Here is a 25342-nt window from a genome sequence, read left to right as displayed (position 1 = left end):
CACTCTTCTTCCTCTCTTACCCCACCCCCTCTTTCTCACCCTTCTCTTACTCCCTCTCGCTTCCTCTTCTTTCTCACACTCCCCTCGTCTCTCTCTTTCTCCCTGTCTCTCATTCCCCCATCTCTCCCTTCTTTTCACCCCCTTCTGCATCTCTTCGTTCTCTATCCCCCTTTCTCACTCCCCCTCTCTCTCATCCCGTTGTATTTCCCCCCCCCCCCCCTCTCTTCCCCTAGGCCCTAACTGTTTAGTGGTGTAGTGGTGGGTCCATTCCCTACCTGGTGGTGAGGTAGAGGCCGACCCAGACGGGGTCTAACTTTCCAGTTCGGGTGCCGGGGTGGGCGCCCTCCACCATAGGGCCCTGTTTTGCCATACACAGAGATGTTTGTAGCACGCCGGTATTATATATATTGTTTGCTCCTGGATCAACATTTACTAATGCTTCGTGTTCTTTTGCTTTCCATATTACTATGAGCTTTTTACAGAACAGTATGATAAATCAACTGTCTACAAAAATGTATTTTTTTATAGTCAAAACGTACCTTTGTTCCCTTTTAGACTTTTAGCTGTACTACTGCAACAGTCAACTCTAAATGAGATTAACCATCAGGACAATGAGGTGAGTGGTTAGAAGTGACTGTTCTGCTGTTTCTTATTATGAATACAGTTCCAGCTGTATTGTATAAGTGAAAGCTCTGTGTATTTGAGAAGGAAAGTCTAAAGAGATTACTTATTTTCTGTTGCTAAAAAGGTACACCTTTTTTTCAGAACCCTAATGGAATGTGGCAGCTAAACAAACCAAAGCCTTTGATTCGCTTCTCACTGTGTGACCGACTAAATAATTATATGACTAAGTAAAGGTGTTATTTTGTATAAATCCCTGACTTAAGGTTTCAATTGATTTATTTCCACAAGATAAACACCATGCAGCAGTTCCAACATTACTGTAGCAACAACAGTATAAATACCAGTTACAAGGAACCAATTTTCTTGTGATAAACTATCAATCTGAGATAATTTTTGTTCTGTTTCCGTGTAAAGTCTTACATTTAGCTTGAACGTTTTTGTTCTGATCTTCGTGGTAGGGAATGACTTCACTTCATTGGGCTGCATTCCATAATCGACCTCAGCATGCGCAAACCTTGTTGCAGAAGGGAGCAGATCCTACTCAGGTGGACAAAGACTTTAAAACGACTCTTCACTGGGCAGTTCAGGTAAGTAAAATGGGCTTGTACAGTATGATTCTCACAATGCAAGGTAACAACAACAATTCAATTTGTGAATAGAATCCACATTTGTTAAACCTCTGCCTACCAGGTGACATTAATCTAAAGTCAAGGTGAAATTAGCTGACACTCATCAGCCATGCCCCCCCCCCCCCAGCACATTGTGATGTACTGTAGTGGCTATAAAATAAAAGGTGTGTTTGGAGACCTACTATACTGTATATAAGTCACTTGTTACTCTGGTAAAATCTCTCTCCATCTCCTGTAATTTATTTTTTATTTATAAAATATTTTACCAGGAAATAATACATTGAGAGTTACCTCTCGTTTTCAAGTATGTCCTGGGCATAGAGTTAAATGACAAATAATACATGGTTACCAATACAGTTACATAAGTGAACAGGGTATACATTATATACAAGACATTGCATGCACAGTTAAGATAATATATATTATGGGCGTATGTAACAGTTGCAGACCAGATTAAAATGTGAGACAGCTTTGGTTTTCAGACAGGCTCTGGTTGGTTGTTCCAGTTTTGAGGTGCACGGTAAGAGAAAGAGGAGAGGCCGGATACTTTGTTGAACCTTGGGACCATGAACAGTCTTTTGGAGTCAGATCTCAGATGATAAGTGCTGCATGTGGTCGGGGTGAGGAGCTTGTTCAGATAGACGGGTAGCTTGCCCAGAAAGTATTTGAAGGCAATGGCCCTCTGTGAGCTTTTCCAGACATGGATTCCATTTTCACATTGTTTCCATTAGTGCTGTAGCACTATTCCTTATACTGGCAGTGTGTTTAACAATATTACGTCCCATAATGTGAAGCACTGTGTATATAGTCAGTCATTTGTAAGAATAAATGCTACTAGACAGATACTAAAGGAATTTTAAAAAGTATTGACTCAGAAAAAATCCTAAAGATTAAATAGGTTAAAATATTTACCTATTTTAATAGAAATGTTATCACTGTGGGTATTATTTTCTAAACAATCTATTGGAAATGTACATTTGTAAATACAATAAAAAGTGCTCTCTCACCTTAACCCCTACATAGATTGTCTCTTCAGTTGACTCGCACCAAATGCCTGAACACTTATTACCAGGTACAATTATAAATCCCCAGAAAAAGGACCACATTTATTTTATTTATAAAATGTGTTACCAGGAGATAATACAGTACATTGAGAGTTACTGTCTCATTTTCAAGTATGTCCTGGGCACAGAGTTATGATGACAATACATGGTTACATTAAATGAACAGATGTTATGCATTCAATTTACAGACATTTCATGGAAGGTTAGAGATAATATTTGTCAAGGGAGTATGTAACTGTTACAGACAATATTAAAATGTGAGACAGAGCTTAAACTAGAGGCGGTTTTGATTACGTACAGAACTTCCTGCTATTTTATTTCATTAGTTACAGGCTGGCAACTATGCAATTACACATTGCTGTTCTGGTGCTCCCTTCAGTTTACCTTTTAGGTGGTGGGCAATTATCAGGCTGTTTCAAGGACCTTTCTAGTACTGTATATACCCATCCTTGATTGATGATACAGTGAATGCCGCAGAATAGCTCTCAGTTTCCTTATTAAGCACAGCAGGGATGGTTGGGATGGATGATTCTCTGATGATATTTGTTTACAATGAGGAACTAAAACTAGTACTAAAGCTTTTGAGATCAGTGTGTGTCTAAATTGAATTGTGTCGATATGCTGGTTAGAAGGCGTAGAAACCTCTGAAACTCTCTTTTGCGCTTATCCCTTAAATCACAAATATTATTATTATTATTATCATTATTATTATTATTTTTAACAACCATTTAATTGTAACGTTATGTTGTAGTCTGTAATTGTAGTTGTAATTGTAAAGTCCTGTTCTCAGCAAGACTACCTTATTTAAATACTTTCTTCACATTTATGTTTCACATATAGTGTCGCAGAATATCCCATGTTATACAATACATAGAATTTTTTCCGTTCCTGCCCTGTAAAGCTTACAATCTAATTCCTGGTGACTGGGTCACAATGATATGAACTTATCTGGAATAAGATCACGGTATCAAGAAAATGAATTTATTGACCTTAAATAAGATGAACAATTTACTGCCAGACTGAACTTTTTGGAATAAGAATGAGCAATTAAGTAACATTTAATATTTTTTTTTAGGAAATTATAAAGTGTTGTGATATTCTGTACCAAGTGTAGTAAAACGTCATCTGGTGGAGTAAATATTACTTTAATTCAAATTATTAGCATATCTCTAAGCAGTGTTCACATTTCAACAGCTTATAAAATGCAAATAACTAATTTTTGCTACTGTTTTGTGAATGTGAACTTACCTGGACCAGGGCACATTCAGTTTTTTTTTTAGGAGGATGACTTTCAGTGGAGGTCCAGCGATGTACCCCTAAAAGCTCCTCATATTTTTAAGCACTGGAAAAGTAAAGAACGGTTTATTATGATAGCAATTTATGTGATTATTGTGTAAAGAGCACAGTGCAGAGAAACCCGATAGTGACCAGTTAAGATGTTGCTCAACTATTGTTCCTCAATCCATGTTTAATCCAAAATGTGAACAAATAAAAACTAATGGATGGTTTTACAATGAAGTCTGTGGACAGGCTGAAAGGGGTAAAATACTGGTAATTTATACAGTACAAAGGATATTTCTCTTAAATACTGCTTCTGAAAAGAGAACGATTCTGTACCATGATAATTATTCATCCATCCAATAATTTGGTTTCAAACACTATGATTTTGATTTCAGACACTACCCACGGGAAACAAAGACCATCAATAGCACCAAAACAGTGATGTGTATAAAAGTTATGTATAAGTGTATTAAACTCTATTGTTTTTTTGGGAGCTGAATCAGTTCAACTGTGTACTTATACGCATATTATAACCCATATAAGCTAAACAGGCTTCTGTCATAAGACAACTTCCAGCATTGGAAGAAACCTTTCAGCATATTGACTGTTTAGTAAGTTTGGCCCTTAATGTTTAGCTTTCACATTAGGACAGCAGTTCATAGCTCTTATAGCTGTATTGGTCCTGGAGAAAAGCAAATTAATTGTACTGTAGGTTATGTTGGCGTTCAGCGACCGACATTAGAGTTCTTAATGGGTGAAATTATAGTGCACAGCGTTTTCGAGACATAGGTATCCTCCATAGTATACTTGAAGAAGAAACCTATGAGGTTTCAAAAAACTCTGAACACTATAATGTCATCTATGAAGAACTCTGATGTTGGTCTGCTAAAAGGTATCATAACCTAATCAAATCTACATTAGGGCAGCTACTGTAAATCCCTTGTATATATCAGCCCTATAGATGACCTGAACAAAAGTTATAGCAGAACTGATTTAGGTTACATCATTAGAGCAATGTTCTGTTAGGGTTTAGCGTACTAATGGATGCTATATATGTCAGCAATCGTTGACAAATTGTGTGTGGGGACCATGGAAAGGGAATGTAAATACCCTAACATGGTACTGCTGTAACGGATCTCACAAATATCACCATCATCCAAGGGTTTATTTCTGCTGTGATTTCAGAGTGGAAACAGAATGTTGTGTTCAATAATTCTGGATCATCACCAGGGTCAGTCCACAATCAACTATGATGACGAGAATGGGAAAACGTGTATGCACATAGCTGCTGCTGCAGGTTACAGTGACATTATCTATGAGCTTGCCAGAGTCCCAGAATGCAATTTGCAGGCTCTTGACGTTGATGACAGGTAACCTTGGATATAAGTTATGATGCATATCACTGCTTAATTAAAAAGATTTTATTTATGACTGTCATTTAGTTTATGTCCCTGTTTCCATGAATATGCTTCCCTGAGCACCAACAGAACACGCTAGCACCAAATTCAGTGAATTATCTTACAGAAAAACCCTATTTGCTCTGACAATAATAACAATGCCAATCATGATAATCATTTATTTTCATGTATTATACCACAGTTTACGGGTCTGCTGTGGTAACAATAGATAGGCAGACTGTTGATAATTTGTTTCTTTGCTGTTGATTTATTAACTGAAAGTATTTGCTATAGAACACAAAAAAATATATACAGAGCGCCACCAAAAAAGGCAGCTTGATGTAAACACAATCAAAATATATCCAGCTGTGCCTTGCTTTACACACTGTCGTTTTATAAGCCTGGTAATATTAGTTCACCGTTAAATGTACAGTAGAGGCAACTCTTATTCGAACAAAAACCAGTGGCAATTCCCCAAAAAACCCAGGAAACACCCAGGTACATTCTGAATACATGCCTTAAACTTTCCTTAAACTAGCCCCAGCATTTCTGCATTGATTAATGGCCTATCAGATTAACAGCGGGGGTCCCTGGCAGTCCCATTCAAACTGAATTGGACTGCCAGGGATCCCTGATGTGTTAATCCTATGGGTCGTTAGTCAATGCAGAAATGCCTTAAACGTGCCTCAAACTAGCCCAGAACATACCCAGCACATACCCAGAATGTAACCCGGCTAGTTTACGGCAAATGTTAGAATAAACGTTGCCTCTACTGTATTCTCATTCACTTCCTCGTTTCTGTTTTGAGCTGCAAACTATACAGTCTAGTAGAGCTAAAAGCAGTTCATGGAAAACAATACATTGATCCATATACAGTATAACTTCTAGAAAATTCATTGGCTTTAAACAACAATGGCTTTATTACTTATGAGAGGTGTATATGTCAAGATATCCCATTGCCAACTCACTGAACATATCTGTCCCCTGTAGTACACAACATTTTCACTACTGCATGTATAAAAGCACTTTTTTTTTTTACACAGGATTGAAGCAAGAGGTCTCCGGAGCTGGAACCCTTTAATTTCAGCTCTGAGGACCCTCTGCTTCAGGAGATACAGACCTCCGTAGGTGGTGCCGGTAGCCGTTCCGCTACCAGGGTTCCTATAATTTATTTAATTATATTTATTTATAAAAATGTTTTACCAGGAAGTAATACATTGAGAGTTACCTCTCGTTTTCAAGTATGTCCTGGGCACAGAGTTATAACAATACACGGTTACATTAAATGAACAAAGTTATACAGTCAATTCACAGACATTTCATGGACAGATAGAGTTGGAAAATTGGGAAAATTGGGTACAGGGGATAAAAGGGCTGGTGAGTTCAGATTTAAATATAGAAGCTTTAACATCACTTTAACATCACCAAACATCAGTGAATGGCAGCAAATGGCTCACACCCTTTGGCTGCCCTTCAGCTGCACCATAGGCTATCCGCCTTTGGGGCGGCGCATATGTACACTGATGGTGTTCAGATTAAATGCAGCTGTGAATACAAAGTTCTTTGTGTCCACTTGGCTCATTAACATTCCAGTGGGTGGGTTTGACGTTCCACAAAGTACAAGCAAATGTTAACCCTTAACACACTGGTCCTGTGCAGAGGGGAACAGCTGTTGGGGAGCCCCATCAGGTGTCCGCCTTTGGGGCGACACAGATGTACACTGAAGGGGTTCAGATTAAATGCAGCTGCTAATACAAAGTTCTTTGTATATAATGGTGGTGTGTCAAAGCTACGGTTGCCAGGTGTCCGGTATTGAACCGGACAGGCCGGTATCTGGTACCCCTGTCCATAAAATATGAGAGATAATACCGGACATGGGATAGAGCAAGGCTGCTGCTGCTGCTGCTGCTGCTGCTGCTAGGGGGCTGGGCAGCTTCTGATTGGTTGCTGCTCTGTAATTCAGCCAATCAGGAGGTGGCAGGAGCCTGGGGAGTGGGGCCAAAGAGCGGAGGAAAGCATGCAGCAGAGAGGTGAGGCTGTGTCTCAGTGTGTCTCAGTGTGTGTCTGTCTATCTGTCTATCTGTGTCCTGTCTGTGTGTGTGTCTCAGTGTGTCTGTCTATCTGTCTATCTGTGTCCTGTCTGTGTGTGTGTCTCAGTGTGTGTGTGTGTGTGTGTGTGTGTCTCAGTGTGTGTCTGTGTGTGTTTCAGTGTCCTGCCTGTGTGTGTGTGTCTCAGTGTCCTGCCTGTGTGTGTGTGTCTCCGTGTCCTGCCTGTGTGTGTGTGTCTGTGTCCTGCCTGTGTGTGTGTCTCAGTGTCCTGCCTGTGTGTGTGTCCTGTGTCCACTCCTGCCTGTATATGTGTGTGAGTGTGAGTGTGTGAATGTCTCAGTGTGTATGTGTATCTCAGTGTGAGTGTGTGTCGCACCTTTCACCATTGTGTCCAGTATTTTTGGACAAGCCACCTGGCAACCCTAGTAAAAGCTCCCGCACCCTGCGGGGCAATAGGAAGCTGTGACATCAACAGATTCGGCTTCCTATTGGCCCGCGTGATGCGGGAGCTCTAAACTTTGCTAAGATATCAGCACCCCCATAGACTCGTGACGCAGTTCACACCTGTACATGAAATAAAATTATGTTTTTAGACATCAGGGAAACTTTGCTTTTATACAGTAGATCTGGTGCAGTACCAATCCCCCCACCCCCACCACCCAGTTTTGCAGCCAGAAGACCTTGACACTGTAAATAGCCACTTTTGACCGGCAGAAGGCTCACAATGCACATATGCCTACTAAAGACCATTCCGACAGCAAAAAGCTGAATTTTCTAATATTTATACATTTGCTTTGCTTACATGTAAATATAAGTGTGTGCCAAAGGGGAGATTAATTTTGTAAGGGATGGATCCACTTAAATGCATTTGTGGTTTTCTAGGACTCCCCTGCACTGGGCTGCAGCCGCAGGAAAAGAAGATTGTGTTCAGACACTCCTCAAGCTAGGTGTAGATATTACCCCAAGGGACATCAATGAGAATACTCCCCTGACATATGCTATGTACTGTGGGCACGCGGAATGCATCAAACTACTTTCCCAGGAGAACAGGTACTGTACAACAAATCAATTAAAGCAGTAACGCTTCCTGCTTTAAACACTATATGGGTTCTATGAACTAAGCGTCGCAAATGGCTTTTTTGGCACAAAATTGGTAGCCACAAATCTCATTTTTAACTGTACTTGTGTGCACCTATGTATAGTACAAACCTGAAATCTCACCAGCTGTGCCATCAGCGTCAAACTTTTTTTTTGTGTGTGTGGGGGACGCAGAATGACTGCACTAGGCGTACAGGTGTTAAAAAGGCAATCCAGGCTGGGTTTTTTTCCCTTCATTTTTTAAATACATAATTGAAGGAGGGGGTCTCCGGAGCTGAACTTCATTAATTTCAGCTCTGGGGACCCGCTACTTCCGGCGATACTTACCCCCATAGTGCATGCTGGTTGCCACTCCAGGCTTCACTACTGTATATGTCTGCAATTCAAAGCTCCCGGGCTCTGTGGGCCAATAGGGAGCCGTTACATCATCAGGTGCGGCTTCCTATTGGCTCATGTGACGAGGAAGCTGAAAACTGCAGAAGATACCGGAACCCCCTTCGGAGGTAAGTATCTCCGGAAACAGGAGGTCCCCGGAGCTGAAATTAATGCGGTTCAGCTCCGAAGATCCCCTGCTTCAAACCTGTATTAAAAAATGAAGAAGAAAAAACAAATACTCCTTTAATAGTACAGTACGTACTAAAAAAGAACATTTCTGTGCACAAAAAAAGGGAGCTAGTGTGTCTAAATCGTCCGCCAAGTGCCACCTGACACGAAACCCTAAAAAGTCTGTTAATAGTGTTAGTGCAGAATTAATTTTGTATAAATAACCCAAAAATTATTTGACACTGAAGAGATTATTAATTATATAGGTTAACAAAATGTATTACTTTCACGATATGGCTATTTTAAATATTACACAAATAATTTATATTTACTACTGTAGTTACAATTAAAAATATACATAATTCTGTTTTACTCAAAATCACATCCATCGTGTATTCAATCATTTAAAACAACAAATTATATGTCCTATGTATGTATTTTTTATACATGGAATGCACAATTTATGAAGGTTTGTATGACATTTTAGCACTGAAATTTTGACACAAAAAAAGGATTACTACTTAAAAGCCGCAGTCCCTGCTCATCATTGTTTGCTTTCTATATTCTCTGTTCTTGCCCTTTCCAACACTGCTTTTTACATTTATTTTATTCTTTAGCTATGGGGCCTCTGTAGTAACGCACAGGAAAACTTATTTTGATGCACTGCACCAATTTTTGCTCCAACTTGTGTCATACAGTACGTACCAAGCTTATTGTTACATCTAGCGCAGATTTCTAACACAAAAAAGTTACGCCACATCGGATCTGGTGGTATTTTTCAATGGAACAAAAAGCGAGACAGAGGTGCACAATGTGATACATTTCATTAAAATCGCTGCGTCATGTAACTTCTCTTTTTGACACTCCCCTAGTCACAAGCTGATGCAAATAGCGCAAAAACTGGAGCAAAGTCCTAGATACATGAACGCTATAAGAATCAACAGATAAATGACACATTGCGTCTATTCAGCAAAGTCTCTTGACTGCAATACAGGGGTAAAGAATTACACGGGTTTAACAAAGGACAAACTAATTGCTTTCAATTGGATTACTTTCTTTGATAAATCTGTTGCATTGTTTTTTACCTTGAGATGTTGCTAAATAATTTGCTATGACCTATATATCAAGACAAAAGTGGTGCATGTATGGGGCAATACAATTATGTCGTATTATTTATTATTATTATTATTATTATTGTATGTATCAATTGAAAAACTCCTATTAAAATGAATAGGATTTTTTCTTTGATATTTAAGGTCCTATGTACTAACATTTGTGTTGCATCAGAAATCTCAGTGGTATAAAGTAATATAATTCTTTAAAAAAGTGTGCATCCTATGTTTGAAGACTTCATACGTATTTTATGATTTGCTGTTGTTTTTTACACATCCCTCATGTTGAATATCTGATTGTGTCATGGAACAGGTATACCCCTGTCTGCACTTCTGTTTCACCTTCCCCCCGCCTCTTTTCTTGCAGCCCTGCTTGCCAGCTTATTAGTGCCAGCTGTATGTGTTTGGTTCTGCACACAAACACAGTGCTTGTGTGATAAATACAGTGTCATTTCCCCTCTCCCAGCAGCTTGCTGTATTAGAGATGCAACATTATTGCTACATGTTGTAGCTCCCCCAGACACTCCTGTGAGTTGCCATAGCAGCCCCAGCCTTTCTCTCAAATGGGCTAGTCTGCTTTCTCCCCCTCTGCTCTGCCCACAGATGGTCTGTCCCCAGACTATCTTACTACCCAGCATACATTGCCTTTTCCTTTCCACCACACCACCGGACTAGTGAGTACCTTGCTGTAACCCCTGTAATGGTGCTGCAGGATTATCTTTTCACCTCCCTTTACTACTAAGCACACACAGAGATATTTAGACCTACACCTCTACACAAGAGACTGCTTTTCCCTGCTTTCTCCAAAATAAAGTAAGAAAAGAAACAGACCTTGTCGTGCTTGGAAAAGAGGGCAGAGTTGACACTATCTGAGCTAAGTCATCACCACGTGACCCTCTGGCTTCCAGAATAGTGAAAAGATATTGTGTGCCTTACAGACACTTACAGGAGCTGCTACTCCAGACTCCATGATAAATAGGGCAGTCTCTGCAGACAAAGGAAGCACCAAGTAGCTCAAACTGCACACAGCCTGCAGCCTTAACAGACAAGCAGCAGCCTACACTGCACAGCAGCTTTGCAACAAACAGTGCTTCTCACACAAAACCTAACTGCCTTTTTCTCTGTCTGAGTTCACCCTCTGCACAGCCCCATAGTAAGGAGCCACCACCTCACCTACCCCTGCGCACGTTCCCACGGCCAGCGCAATCAAGGGCCATGCCACCGGACACCCGCCAGGACACGGGTCAGAGCCACCGGACACCTGTGAGTACAGCTACCCCTACGCTGCACGCTGCAGGACACTGCTCGGCATCATCTGAGACAGACGCCCATCGCTGACAAGGTAAAAGACCGCATGCCACACGCACTGGCAAAAGGCCTACACACACCTACAGCATGGCAGAACTCAGAGCCTCACCAGACATCACGCAGGAAAGCGATCACTCAGACACAGAGACCGCTGCGCAACTGCAACAGGCGCAGGCAGACGCAAGGCCCAAACGGACAGTCACTGACACAAATGGCCCGCGAAAAATATGAGACTGACATTGAAGCACACCGTGAAAAGTTAGAGAAGGCCTGGGAGGACACTGGTCATGAAATATGTAACGTTGCAAGTACTAGTGATCAGGAGAAACAAATTAGGCAAGCTATAGCCCAATTGAGGTCAAGTCACAAACGCTACCAAATGCTGTCACAAACATATCTCGCCTACCTAAAAAGAATTAACACAGAGGAAAGCCTCAGCGAACGTGACCAGCAGGAGGCAACTGACCTGGAGCGTGACGGCTTCGTGCAGACCACTATCACTGAGGCCGAAGACCAGAGAAAGGACCTTTTGCTGGAAACTGCATCACAGCGCTCCAGCGCTTCCAGACACTCATCAAGGTGAGCAAGATCAGCGCAATCTCACGTGTCTAGCGCAAGCACAAACGCCACCAAGGCACGAGCCACCGCAGAGGCCGCACGTGCCAGGGCCGCATACGCTCAGAAAGAGGCAGTCATGAAACTAAAAAGGGCAGAGGTGGACGTCAACCTAGAGGCCCTAAACCAAAGAGAAGGAAGCCGCTGCCGCCATAGCCCAAGCCGAAGTCCTAGAAGCAGCTGCGAGACAGGACGGCGGGGAGCTACCGTACAGACGGATAGCCTCAGAGGATCCAGCCCAACGCACTGAAGACTACGTAAGGAGCCTCTTCAGTGTAAACACCAGCGCACCATCTCAACACGGAGGGAGTGACATCACAGACACCGAAGTCTTGCTAGGTCCACGAGGAGAAGACGCTGCTCCGTCAATGGCACATGCTGCCTGGGATAGCCACAGCCGCAACAGTGATCCGCACGCCAGCGCGCACACGGATGCACTACAACGGGCTCGCCATCCAGGTACACCCACACGGGGAAACACAGCCCCTCACACCGACCAGCAGTCATCATACGTCCACGCCAAGGAAGAGGCTACCGCACGGACCCTCCCAACAACTACCTCAGAACGGGACAAACATGCCGACGCCTCAGGCCTGACAGACATAGCCAAGTATATGATCCGGCGCGACCTGGTGCAAGCAGGGCTCATCTGCTTCGACGACCGCCCTGAGAACTACCGGACGTGGAAGTTCACGTTCAATTACGCAATCAACAGCTTGGACTTCTCAGCAAGGGAAAAGCTCAACCTGCTATTCAAGTTCCTGGGAAACGAATCCAGATAGTACGCGAATAGACTGCGGGCGGCAAACGCGCATCAACCACAAGTAGGTCTTGACCTAGTGTGGGAAAGGCTAGAAGAGTCCTACGGCAGCCCCGAAGCAGTCGAGGATTCGCTCTTCAAAAGAGTCGACAGCTTCCCCAAGATCACAACTAAAGACTACTCGAAGTTACGAGATCTTGGAGACCTGCTGCAAGTACTGGAGTTCGCAAGGAAAGACCATTCCTTAATAGGTCTCAACGTCCTAGACTCAGCTCGTGGAGTGAGACCCATCCTGGAGAAGCTACCCTTCAACCTCCAAGAAAAATGGATCTCACAAGGCTCCAAATACAAAAGGGAGAAGCAAGTTGTCTACCCCCCATTCTCAGTTTTCTTGAGCTTCATTCGCGAAGCAGCAAGGACGAAGAACGACCCCAGCTTCTTCTTAGGTGCGCAAACCACATACAGTGCAAGCAGCCTGAGGAACGAGAGACCAGCGACGAGATATGGTAACCCCCAAACACCCATCTCGACCCACAGGACGGACATGCCTCCCACGACCCAAACTACTCCCGATCAGTCGGTCGCCGGAGACAAGGAACCAAGGGACCCAAACGGGGAATGTCCCATACACAAGAAACCACACCCACTCAACAAGTGCTTTGGGTTCAGGATGAAGTCCCTAGAGGAACGCAAGAGGTTACTTGGAGAATTCGGAGTTTGCTTCAGGTGCTGCGGTTCCACGACTCACCTAGCCAGGGACTGTAAAGAAGAGATAAAATGCACAGTGTGCGAAAGTGACAAGCACGTGACGGCGTTACACCCAGAGGCGCTGACACTCCACCAACTCAAGAACCCATCCTCCGTACCGGAGCACGGCGGGGAGAAAGAAGAAGGAGAGCCAACATCCGTCACATCTCAGCGCACTGAGGTATGCAGAAAAGAAGGTGACAAAATGTCCTGCTCTAAAATATGCCTTGTCGCAGTGCACCCCCAGGGACAACCTGAGAAGGCTATTCGGATGTACGCAATCCTCGACGACCAGAGCAACTGATCGCTGGTCAGGTCAGAGTTCTTCGACATGTTTAACATACAAGACATTGCTTCTCCTTACACTCTCAGAACGTGCGCAGGGCGAATGGAGACCACAGGGAGAAGAGTGAATGGCTACACCATATGCTCAATAGACGGCAAAGTGAACATGCCCCTTCCCACACTCATCGAGTGCAACCACATGGCCACAAATAGGGACGAGATTCCCACACCAGACGTGGCACTCCATTACCCCCACCTCAAAGGAATAGCCAACCACATCCGGCCGGTAGAACAAGGCACCAAGATCCTGCTGCTGCTCGGTAGGGACATCATGAGGGTACATAAAGTCCGTAAACAGCATAACGGACCCCACAACGCGCCATACGCCCAAAGACTTGACCTAGGATGGGTGATAGTGGGCAACGCGTGCACCAACAAAGAGCACGGGCAAGACTACGTTGATGCCCGCAGAACGGTGGTGACAGAATGTGGACACACATCTCTCTCTGAACCATGTCTTGGCCATCTCCAAGTGACCGAAGGGCCAAGTGAAGAGAAAAGACAAGGTCATACCTCTGAGATCAACAAAGACATCCTCACGTCGAGGGGATGCGACAATGGCCTAGGATGCTCAGCAGTCCAGACAGCTAATTATGACGAGTCGATTCCACCGAAGGAAGAAAGTAACCTCCCAAAGGTGACCGACAAAGGGATCGTCCAAACGACAATAAACGATCAAACAGTCCTCTCGCGAGCAATGGCACGACTAAGATGTACAGTTGTTCCTCTCCATAGAGTATCAAGCGACAAAGCAACCAGCTGCCACGGCTGGCATAGCCGTAAAAGATTGCGCCCCACAGGTGAAGCCACAGTGTCAAAAAGACTGTCCTCTCCTACGTCTAAAAACAGACGGCCACAGAGACATTTCACAAAGGGATTTACTAGGACAAAAGAGACTGTTCTTCGTTACGTCCAGGGAGACAATAACCTCCCGATGGCAGTCAACAGAGAGACACAGAAGTGTTTCACCAAACGACGTGGAGATGTTCCCATACAAGAAAAATGCACCGATGTCCTACGGTGCACAGCGTTCCAAACAACAAGGGACGGCAAACGAACACCATCAAGGGAAGATAGAGGATTCCGGAGGCTAATTATCGAGGAGCTCTCTAAAGACGGACTAGGCAGTTGGGTGACTCTGCTACCATCCCATTCACCAAAAGGACGCTTCCCAAACAATGGAGAACATGCCATCTCTAGGTTCACTTCGCACCTCCGCGACCTAAAAAGGGAACCAGAGACCAAAAACAACTTTGTGGCCTTCATCCAGAAGATAGTCTTTACCGGCCACGCAAAGCCAGCACCTCTAATGGAGGAAGGTGAAGAATGTCGGTACCTCTAATCACCTGGGGCCGACCACCCTCAGGAACCCGATCAAATCCGGGTAATGTTCAACCCCAGCACTCAGCTTCAGGGAGCCTCTCTGAGAGACGCCCTCTTTACTGGACTAGATTCGACAACCAGTCTTCCAGAAGTGTTGATCCGCTTCCGCAAGGAACCAAAAGTCATCTCCTTCTGCCAAACGCCAGGTGATAGGGCGATAAGATACCACGACTGGCACACTTACAAGGGGATGTACTCTGTGGATAAAACTACAGAGACAAAAGGACTGTTTTCTCACAAGGCTAAAAGGAAACAGTGCCAGAGACTCTTACAAAAGACATTGTGGTGCATCAAGCTAACCAAGAGCTGTGCACCCACCTGGCTTCCCTTACTGGAAGGTTGGCCAAAGGACTTTGATGCCAGTGGTACCGGCCGGTATCACCTTGCTATGAGAATATGGACCTTTGCATTGTTATATTATGTTTGCATTGCACATATGTTCCACATAGCCTGTTATATAGTGGTATCTACAGATACCAGACGAGGAGTGTAATGGAACAGGTATACCCCTGTCTGCACTTCTGTTTCACCCCCCCTCTTTTCTTGCAGCCCTGCTTGCCAGCTTATTAGTGCCAGCTGTATGTGTTTGGTTCTGCACACAAACACAGTGCTTGTGTGATAAATACAGTGCCATTTCCCCTCTCCCAGCAGCTTGCTGTATTAGAGATGCAACATTATTGCTACATGTTGTAGCTCCCCCAGACACTCCTGTGAGTTGCCATAGCAGCCCCAGCCTTTCTCTCAAATGGGCTAGTCTGCTTTCTCCCCCTCTGCTCTGCCCACAGATGGTCTGTCCCCAGACTATCTTACTACCCAGCATACATTACCTTTTCCTTTCTACCACACCACTGGACTAGTGAGTACCTTGCTGTAACCCCTGTAATGGTGCTGCAGGATTATCTTTTCACCTCCCTTTACTACTAAGCACACACAGAGATATTTAGACCTACACCTCTACACAAGAGACTGCTTTTCCCTGCTTTCTCCAAAATAAAGTAAGAAAAGAAACAGACCTTGTCGTGCTTGGAAAAGAGGGCCGAGTTGACACTATCTGAGCTAAGTCATCACCACGTGACCCTCTGGCTTCCAGAATAGATTGATACAATTAAAACAGAATAGTGTATTTGTTTTTATTTCTAACTAGCATTAGTAAATATCAATTATCAGTGTAATTATATTTATACTAGCCATACTATGATTCTAAAAAATAAAATCTTTTAGTAATGTCTAAGTATAAATGTATATGTATATATATATTTATATATACATATATATGTAAACTATAGGTATACACAGACAACAGTGATTTTAATACACATAGCTTTTACAGTTATTAACAGTAACCCTCCCATTAGTAATAGTTTATAAAGAACAAGCATCACAGCATTAGCATGTGCAACCAGGAACAAGCAGGCACCTCACTTTCAGCTCCGGTTGACACCGCAGCCAACATAGCTCCCTCAAAGTGAGTGTGCAGTGCTATAGGGATATCATGTCTACTACCATGCAGTTCTAACAGACTAGCTTAGCAGTGACCTCTCTTCCCCCTTCCCCCCTTCGCATGATGTTATGACGGCTTATTTTAGACATATGAGAATTTTATGTGGTGCTTACTTAGAGTTGGATTCATTACACCAACCCTGTGGTGTAGCAGCTAGAGAATTGCACTAGCATATGAAAGGTCATGGGTTCGATTCCTGTATGTGTATTATATAAAATGTATTCATGGGTTCAATTCCCACATGGTGTAGGAGGGAGGGATGTGTGTATGTGTGCATCCATTAGCAATAAAGCATTGAATGTTATATTTAAAATAAAAAAACCTTGGAGATGTTTTTAAATCGGGAGCCACGCTGAGACCACATTATAAGCGGATCCATGTTGTAGCAGATCGCGCTATAACTGGGTTGAGCTGTACCTTGTATCTATTTTACTTTGGCATTTATTTTATACTTTATCAATTAAAAGTTAATTTTCATCCTAGTTTCACTACACTAGATGTTGACTGAGTGCAGCAAACAGTGCGTTCTTCTTCAGTTCGTTATATATTACTGTAGCCCCCTTTCCCCCATGTCTAGAAAAACTACCTGCACTGCCGTTACCTGAGTGGCTAACAGGAGAACTGATCCTCCGCTGAAGGGCGTCAGGGGTGATTATGATCTATCTGTGACATCGCCTCCACCTGGGAGGGATCCAAGTGCAGCTGGAAAACCCCTTCCCAGGAACCAACACAGTAAAGAATAAATATACACACACGGTGGTATAACAACTTATCTTTACTGACAACCCATAACTCAATTCCATACGGCCCCACAAAATATATCCACATCACAACGTCACCCTTGTGGTACCCGCATAGTCCCGGCCCACCCAAATAGTGTTCGTGTGGAGTAGCGCTACCCACTGTGTGTATGGCCATTGGTGGACATGTAGCTGCGATACCTCTGTGGTCTTAGTCCGGACCATGCCGCAATGGCTGATGGTTCCGCCGGTCAGGGACGCCTCTGGAGGGATCTCCCGCTGGATTGTATCCCTGTAATATGTCTCTTATAGTGGATATGCCTGGGTTTTATCCCAGACTGCAGGCCGCAGTCACCGCTTGGCGTCTGTCACTTGCGTGCTGTACTCTCACAATACGCAGCTACTGGGGGAAGTGTCCCTAGCTATGGGCCTTCCCTGCAGCAGCCACAACCTGATGGGAGTTGGGGCCTAGCTGGGACCTAGGGGGGGGAGATCTGGCCTAGTTTTAGGGCCACTGGCACCTGAGACACTACCTCTCTTTCTGGTATCCTGCTCCCGACTGACTTGTGGTGCTTTGCGCGCCAAATGTATCCGTCTCTCACTTGCTCCTGCCTCTGCAGCCCTATTGACTGTTCTACAGCAGGTGGTTGCAGCCCGTGGGGCTGCTGGGACATGTAGTCCCTTGCGGAGCCTGCCTAATAGCCACCGCATCTAATGAGGCACTGTGCATGCTCATATGCTCTATTGCACATGCGCGAGTATTGGCAAGATGGCGGCGCCCTGTCCGGACGTCCGCTGCAGAGCTCTGACAACCTGGTCACCCCACTGACCGCCCTCAGCCCCTAGCAGACCCACATGCCGCACCGGCGGCACCCGATCGCTCCCGCAGCCGTCCCCCTCCCGCAGACCAAGAGGTAAGAGGGGGACCTGGCTATATCACTATTCCTGTTTGCCCCGTTACACATCCACTAGTCTTCCTACTGATACATAGCTGAGCCGAGGAGTGTTTCTCGCATGTATCACGAGATGGATCAACAGAAAGAAAGTGCGAATAGAAGTTTGTTTTGGCACATTGCTCCATTTTCTGTTTCCTTTTGCGCCAAATGTAAGAAAGTGTTTACTACATTGTGTGCCAGAAATTGTACGCCCCCTCTGAGCAGGCGGATTGTTCTGACAACAATGTAAGATAAGAAAGTGACACACCAAGACGTAGAGCAGGGGTGCTCGACTCCAGCCCCCAAGACCCCCAACAGGTCAGATTTTGAGGATATCCCAGCTTCAGCGCAGGTGACTCAATCAGAGGCTCATTCGAAGACAAAGACTGAGTCGAAAACTGAGCCGCTGATTGAGCCACCTGCGCTGAAGCAGGGACTGATTGAGCCACCTGTGCTGAAACAGGGACTGATTGAGCCACCTGTGCTGAAGCAGGGACTGATTGAGCCATGTGGGCTGAAGCAGGGACTGATTGAGCCACCTGTGCTGAAGCATGGACTGATTGTGCCACCTGTGATGAACTGGGATATCCTGAAAACCTGACCTGTTGACCTGACGTTTTGGGACTGAAGTTGAGCACCACTGATGTAGAGCTTAATACATCTCATTATAATCTGTGCATCATGTAACCCCTCCTATTGACACTGCCCGAATCACAAACGGACTCTCACAACACGAAATTTGGACAAAGTCCTTGACCATTTTGTTCAGAGGTGTGAGGTTAAAATGACACCATTTGCATAAATTTTGCTCCTGATTTGCCATGATACATTACCCCAAACTGTTCTTTCCCTCAAGTATACATTATATTTCATAATCTTCACATACGTTTTTAGATACTTACCTATATCTGTGTATTTGCAGGTTAGCAACTTCATAAAATAATTCCTCTTTTCTGTAAAGCCTTTACAAGATGCAACTGTGCACTATTCCCTTTTGTGAAAATGAGTAGGATGGGTTTCTGTTTGAATAAGCTTCTGACTGTGACTCATTCAGGCATTTTATATTTTCATTTCAATTAACATGATAGTATTTCCTATTCAGTAACCAAGCTTCCGACTAATGTGTTGTTCACTGGTTCTTCTAATGCCCACATAATTATAAGTATTGTGCTTTTACAGCCAGTAACTCAAAAGAGATCTCCTTAATTAGCATTCACAAATACATGTTTGTGCTAAACAGATGGGCCATTACTGGTGCTGCAGTTCCAGTGCGTGTCATGTCAACAAATACCCATTTGTTTTGACATTTTCAGTTAAATTCATAAGCCAGACTGCTAGCGGTGTACCGAGTACCCGGAATTACCCGGTACCCGGCGTTACCCGGCACATTTCCAGCTACCCGGACATTACCCGGACCCGGCAACTGAGAAGTGGGCTCGGCGCCGGGTAATGTCAGAGCAGCTGGAAATAATCTAATTACTGTACTTACCTTTCCGACGACATCTAGGACCAGCAGCAGCAGTCCCGTGACGTTGGCAGCATCGGAGGTGTCTTCAGCCGGCGGGGAAACTGCAGGAATCACTTCCACAGCACTGGAGCAGGTAAACAGTGTCTGTGTGAGCCGCCGGGGAACCACGTGACCGGAGCAGGAGATGGAGCGTTCCTATTGGATAGACGGCTGTCCAATAGGAATGCTCCGTCTCCTGCTCCGGTCACGTGGTTCCCCGGCGGCTCACACAGACACTGTTTACCTGCTCCGGTGCTGTGGAAGTGATTCCTGCAGCTCCCCCGCCGGCTAAAGACACCTCCGATGCTGCCACCGCCTCAGGGCTGCTGCTGCTGGTCCTAGATGTCGCCACCACCCTGCAGGTAAGTGCCAAACCGGGAAACCGGGTACCCGACTGGGTAGAACCTTTCATTTTGGCCGGGTACCCGATGCCCGTTTTTTTTTTAAAATGAGGACCCGGTCCAATACTACTGACTGCAATATGCACATGACAGAAAGTGGGGGACCGCTGTGTTCAACTTGTCTCTATCACCCAGGTCAGTAAAAGTGCAGACCCATCTTCGCATAAAGTGAACTGTTGGCTTTGAAATGTTGAATGGGTAAAACCCACATCAGTGATGAGTATAAGTGTTTTGATATAATGTTTTCTGCTTTTAATATATAACCAGATTTATTTTTTTTAAATAATCTTTATCTTATCTCTTTCATTTTCACAGTTTCTCTCATCTTGTCTCCAGCCCGCAAAGCGATGCTACTCCCACATCCCTTTGTTATTCTTTTGGAAGTAATTACAAAGCCATTTTCAGCCAAATGGAAAATATTCATTGAACTGTGATAGGGGCTATCGGTTCACTATACCATTGAGATCAATTGGAGTTTCTGTATCATGGTGCCAAATCAGCACTAAGGCAGTTTAATAAATAACCTCCATTCTCCTAGTTATACAGAGTTATTCACTGAACTGCGATAGTGCTGATTGGGACATAATCGCACAGAAACTCACATTGAAGTCACTGTCACAGTTTATTGAATAACCACCTATCAATAAGATAATTAAATGCAGTGTTTCAACTAAAAATATATATATTTAAATCATTCCATTTTAGAGTAAACCTGGAAGCATGATTTTAAATCATTCTATGCAAGCCAATTTTATTGATTAGTTTATATCTGGCTGCTAAGTGGGATCACTTCCCTTTTACTGTCCATGTGCTTTCTGATATGTGCAATCAGATAATGGAAAATGTAAAAGTTGCTAAAAAAATATTTTGCTTTCTTTAACACTTATACACTATATTTTCTTCAGTAGACCTGACCCACTCCAGCCATTTGCATCACCGAGCATTAAAGTCATGAGGAAAGAGGGACGTCTCACTGTGCTAAATCAGATATTTTCTTGCAAGAAGAAAAAAGTGGATCAGAAAGCACATCAGAAGGATAAACTCAGGTACCATGGAGAAGAAACCTCAGAGGTTGATGACATCATCACCACTTTTGACTGCATTCTGGACACAAACTGTAAAGATCCAGCAGATGAGAGAGGGATCTCCGTCAATTGCAAAAAGAGAACTGTGGAATCACAAAAGTACCTATTACCAGAAAACAAGCAGAACTGCAAAGGTCTTCCACCAATAAGAACGCAGAGTCTCCCTCCCATTACTCTTGGACATACTTTCTTAACAGCATCACAGAGTATGACATCAAATGTCCCACAGAGCAATGCTTTTCATTTTGCACACAGATCTCAGAAGAGTAAAAGTGAGCATGATTTATTTGACCACAGAATTAGTTGCCAAACTTTACAAGCCAATCCTTGGAATATAGCTGCTAACCAAATACTGTCTCATAAAGCATGGACTTCCCCTTCTCCAGACAAGCTCATGGAACGTGTTTTGCCTCAAGAAACAAACCATATGGAGCTTTTATGTCCTCCACGCCTTCCTCACATGCAGAATACATTTCCAGGTAAAGTATGAAAGGAATGAATAGTACACAAGAGACTGATACAATAGATTGATGTACAAATAAGCATTTCCATAATAGCTTTCAATCTAAGGGAATGGATGATAAAACTGGTGTTGAAGACTGATATTACAATGAGCATACTGTATAAACAAGTATTTTTTGCCAAATCACTAATTCACATGCTTTTTAATTAGAAGGTTTTAGTGGTATAAGCGCTCAAGCGCCGGATCCTCAGAGTAATATATAAACAAAATAGCACATAAGCCAGGGCACAGGACACCAGGCTAGTGGCATATGAGAGAATATATAGATCTCTAGTGTAATGTTCTGAAAAGGGACAACAAAGCCCTGAAGGAAAAGAGTAATGGCTCAGCCCACTTCTGAAACCCTCATAGGGATAGTTCCAGAACTTCTATAGCAACACATGTAAGCAATCATAATATACTCACAGATATATGAATTCCCCTGTCCTGTGTCCCTGGTAAGGTGTGCTGCTGATGGTGAATGAAGATATACAAAAATAGAGAGTACAGCGCACAGCCAAGAGACTGGGTCCAAAATAGATATAAAAATATTATTTTATTAGGTCCATTAAAAATAGAGATATAACAGACCTCCTACGCGTTTCGTACGTCAGCACGCGAGTGGAGGCTGCCCTGACGCTGCAATGTCACCACGTTTTTGTGGGAAACAGGACATTTCTGTATGTGTATATAAGGTATGTGATTTGGTTTACTTATTGATTCCTTAATAAAGTGCAACGCGCACGAAACGTGTAGGAGGTCTGTTATAACTCTATTATTAATGGACCTAATAAAATAATATTTTTATATCTATTTTGGACCCACTCTCTTGGCTGTGCACTGTACTCTCTATTTTTTCTTTTCAATTAAACCTGGATGACATTAGCAAAAAGGCCTATTTAGTTATCTACATACCATGGTTACAGATAACCAAGTAAGCCCTACCACCGCCTGGATTATGTAAAAAAAAAAAAAGTAAAGCAAACACACGATACTTACTATGTGTAAATGATTATCCTCCTATTGACTACATCGGTCATAAAAGCACTCATAATACATGCCTTGATAACCTCCATCGGACAGCAAACAATAATACTATAGGTTATAACTTGCTACTAATAAAATATATACATATTCAGTGCATGAAAAACAACATGCTTAGAAACAAGAAAACAAACATCTGGTCAACAATAGAGAATTTAGATTTTTCTTTAATATGAAAACAAGGTTTATTTGTTATTTCCCCCTATAAACAGGAACCTTTGTTTCTTGACTTTTTGGTAAAGTGAGTGGAGATCTTTGCTGTTAAAAAAAGCAATTGCGCAAGCAGAAGACAACATGTGTCAAATACATACAGTTTTAACAGCAAAGATCTCCACTCACTTTACCAAAAAGTCAAGAAACAAAGTGAGACAGTTGTCAATAATCACTCCGTGTCACCCTTAACAGGGTTTCTCTATAGAGACCTTTTTAGACACAGCTTTACTCTTAATATAACTCTCCAATGTAACGGAACAATCAGATATGATATATATGAAAGAAAGAACTATCAGACAATTATAATGTATACTTATGACACTCTGCCTTTGATAACTGGATTCACACATTACAATATGATTATTACTAAATTGGATTTCTTACAGCACTCCAGAGGGCTTTTGAAAAAATGGGATGTAACTTTATTCAGAGGATCGACATTTCGATCTTCACAAGGACCTTTGTTAATTAAATCCTAACCATCAGATTTCCATGGCTCTTGTGGTTTTATTGGTACCATGTATCTGTCTGGACTCTGCTGGCTTGGTTACTGTTAGGGATTCCGCTTTTCGGTGTTCATTGTTTCGTGAAATCTGTGTTTATTTTCGTTTTATTGTTTTCATTTTATTTAAAAAAAAAAAATCTGTTTTATCAGTGTTAACGACTGACAAATATTGACACATTTGAATTTGACTTTTGTCGGTGCACTTTGTTTTAGTTTCCATACTTCCTTTGGGTTTCCTTTGTTTCCTATCTGTGGCAGGATTGCTACAAGAGGTCTAATTCAATAAGAAATGATGCTTCATTCCATGTTTTTATCGGTTTTAACTGGAACTGCAAGATTATCAGTCAATGTTGTTTTTTGTGTGTATTTCTGTTAAAACCAACTGACCAGCTAGAGGGTGGTCATGATAATACAGTATCTCAAAATTGTACCACTTATTGCCTGTGGCACATACAGTACACCTTGTATTCAATGAGACGACTTAGGGGATCTATTGCGTTAATATACTGTAGGACACAGAATTTTGGAAACTTGTTAGCCACCTTTTGAGCTTCTAAAGACCCAATTTATGTAAGTAGAAGTCTTATGTATTGTTCTTGCCTTTGTAGATATCTTAAATGAGAATTAAAATGTAACTACAGTTATTAAGCTCTGGGACTGAGTTTAAAACTCTATTACTGTAGAGGAGGGCAATATCAGAGTTGGTTCCTCTGCAATCTATATTACATTGCAAGAGAGTGAATCTAGAACCACATTCTTTTTGCCCGGTCTATGGACGATTTCAAAATCTCAAATTCTTGTTGATGTAAACTTCATTTGGCAGGAGGGCATCCTGAAGGATCGGAGGGGGAGTTCATGAGTCGTTTGGAAATATGGTGTTCAGTCACCACAGTGAAAAGTCCTACTTAATTCTCCTGATAGCGTACTTTCATTCTAACTTGCACAATGTACGACTGGCATAGACCCCAACAACATTACATTTGTGATCATTCTGTTGCATCAGTATTCTCCAATCCCTTCGTCACACAAATCTGTATCTACAGTGAAAGGTCTTTTCACAGTTTGCCAAGATTAGTCCAGGTGCTGATATTCAACTGTTTTTCAGCTGTCGTAGTCATCTGTCCATTGGGAGTTGACATCATGAGGCCAAAACAGTATCTGATTCACATTTTTTCGATTGGGGACATTTGGAAACTACTTCAATTATTTTTTGCATACGGCTTTATACCCGACCACAAAACCCAGGAAAGTGATGTATTTTTTGGCAAAAGTGACACTTGGCAAGTTTTTTGGTAAGATCATCTTCTGAAAGTCTTTGTAAAACTAATTGATGGTCTTCGAGATGTTGCTGAAATGTGGGCGATGCCACCGCAATGTAATGGAAATATACCATACTTGAGTGTTACACTAACCCTGCTAAAACAGTATTAATGGGATGCTGGAATGTTGCAGGGGATAATCCAAATGTTATCACTCTGAACTGGTTTAGGTCACAATGTAGCTTTGACTTCTGTTTTTTTTTGTGTACATTGCCAAATTGATAGTCTTTGCTCTGGCCCCTGCAACTACCACCTGCCAATGACATCAGGCTAGATCTAATGTTGATATGTAGCGAGCATGTGCAAGAAAATCTAAAATGGCAATGAAGATGAGTCGCATTGTTCCACTATTCAAATTCTGTAGTCCACACAGAACCTGGTGTCTGCTCCTGGCTTTAAAATGAATAACGATGTCTTCCAGGTAAGGGGAGCGTGGGGAATTCACAACGTAGATGCGTAAAATAAAAATATAATAGTGTAACCAATTTTACAACAAGTAAGACCTTGAAGACATCGCTACCATATATAGACCTCGGAACGGTCTAAAAATGGTTTGTGAGCTGCTTTACACTATATTATCACACATTATTTACACCTTATGGGTGGTTGTTTAAACTTTGCATGCTTTTTCAGTG

At 42.9% G+C, this 25342-nt stretch overlaps 1 protein-coding gene across 3 annotated transcripts in view; it reads left to right on the top strand.

The window, feature by feature from the left end:
• The window catches only part of ANKRD55 (ankyrin repeat domain 55), a 136895-nt gene that overhangs the window by 75202 nt on the left and 36351 nt on the right, over nucleotides 1–25342 (top strand). For 2 of the 3 annotated variants that reach the window (XM_075589242.1, XM_075589258.1), the window contains 5 exons: nucleotides 556–616; nucleotides 1083–1211; nucleotides 4784–4968; nucleotides 7927–8094; nucleotides 20945–21603. In XM_075589242.1, coding sequence (XP_075445357.1) covers nucleotides 556–616; nucleotides 1083–1211; nucleotides 4784–4968; nucleotides 7927–8094; nucleotides 20945–21603 — 1202 coding nt within the window. The remainder of the gene's footprint in view (nucleotides 1–555; nucleotides 617–1082; nucleotides 1212–4783; nucleotides 4969–7926; nucleotides 8095–20944; nucleotides 21604–25342) is intronic. The other variant, XM_075589250.1, reaches the window with a different exon arrangement.

Source organism: Ascaphus truei, chromosome 1 (genome assembly GCF_040206685.1).
Source record: "Ascaphus truei isolate aAscTru1 chromosome 1, aAscTru1.hap1, whole genome shotgun sequence".
NCBI lineage: Eukaryota > Metazoa > Chordata > Amphibia > Anura > Ascaphidae > Ascaphus > Ascaphus truei.
This window is presented reverse-complemented; position numbering and strand designations above follow the sequence as displayed.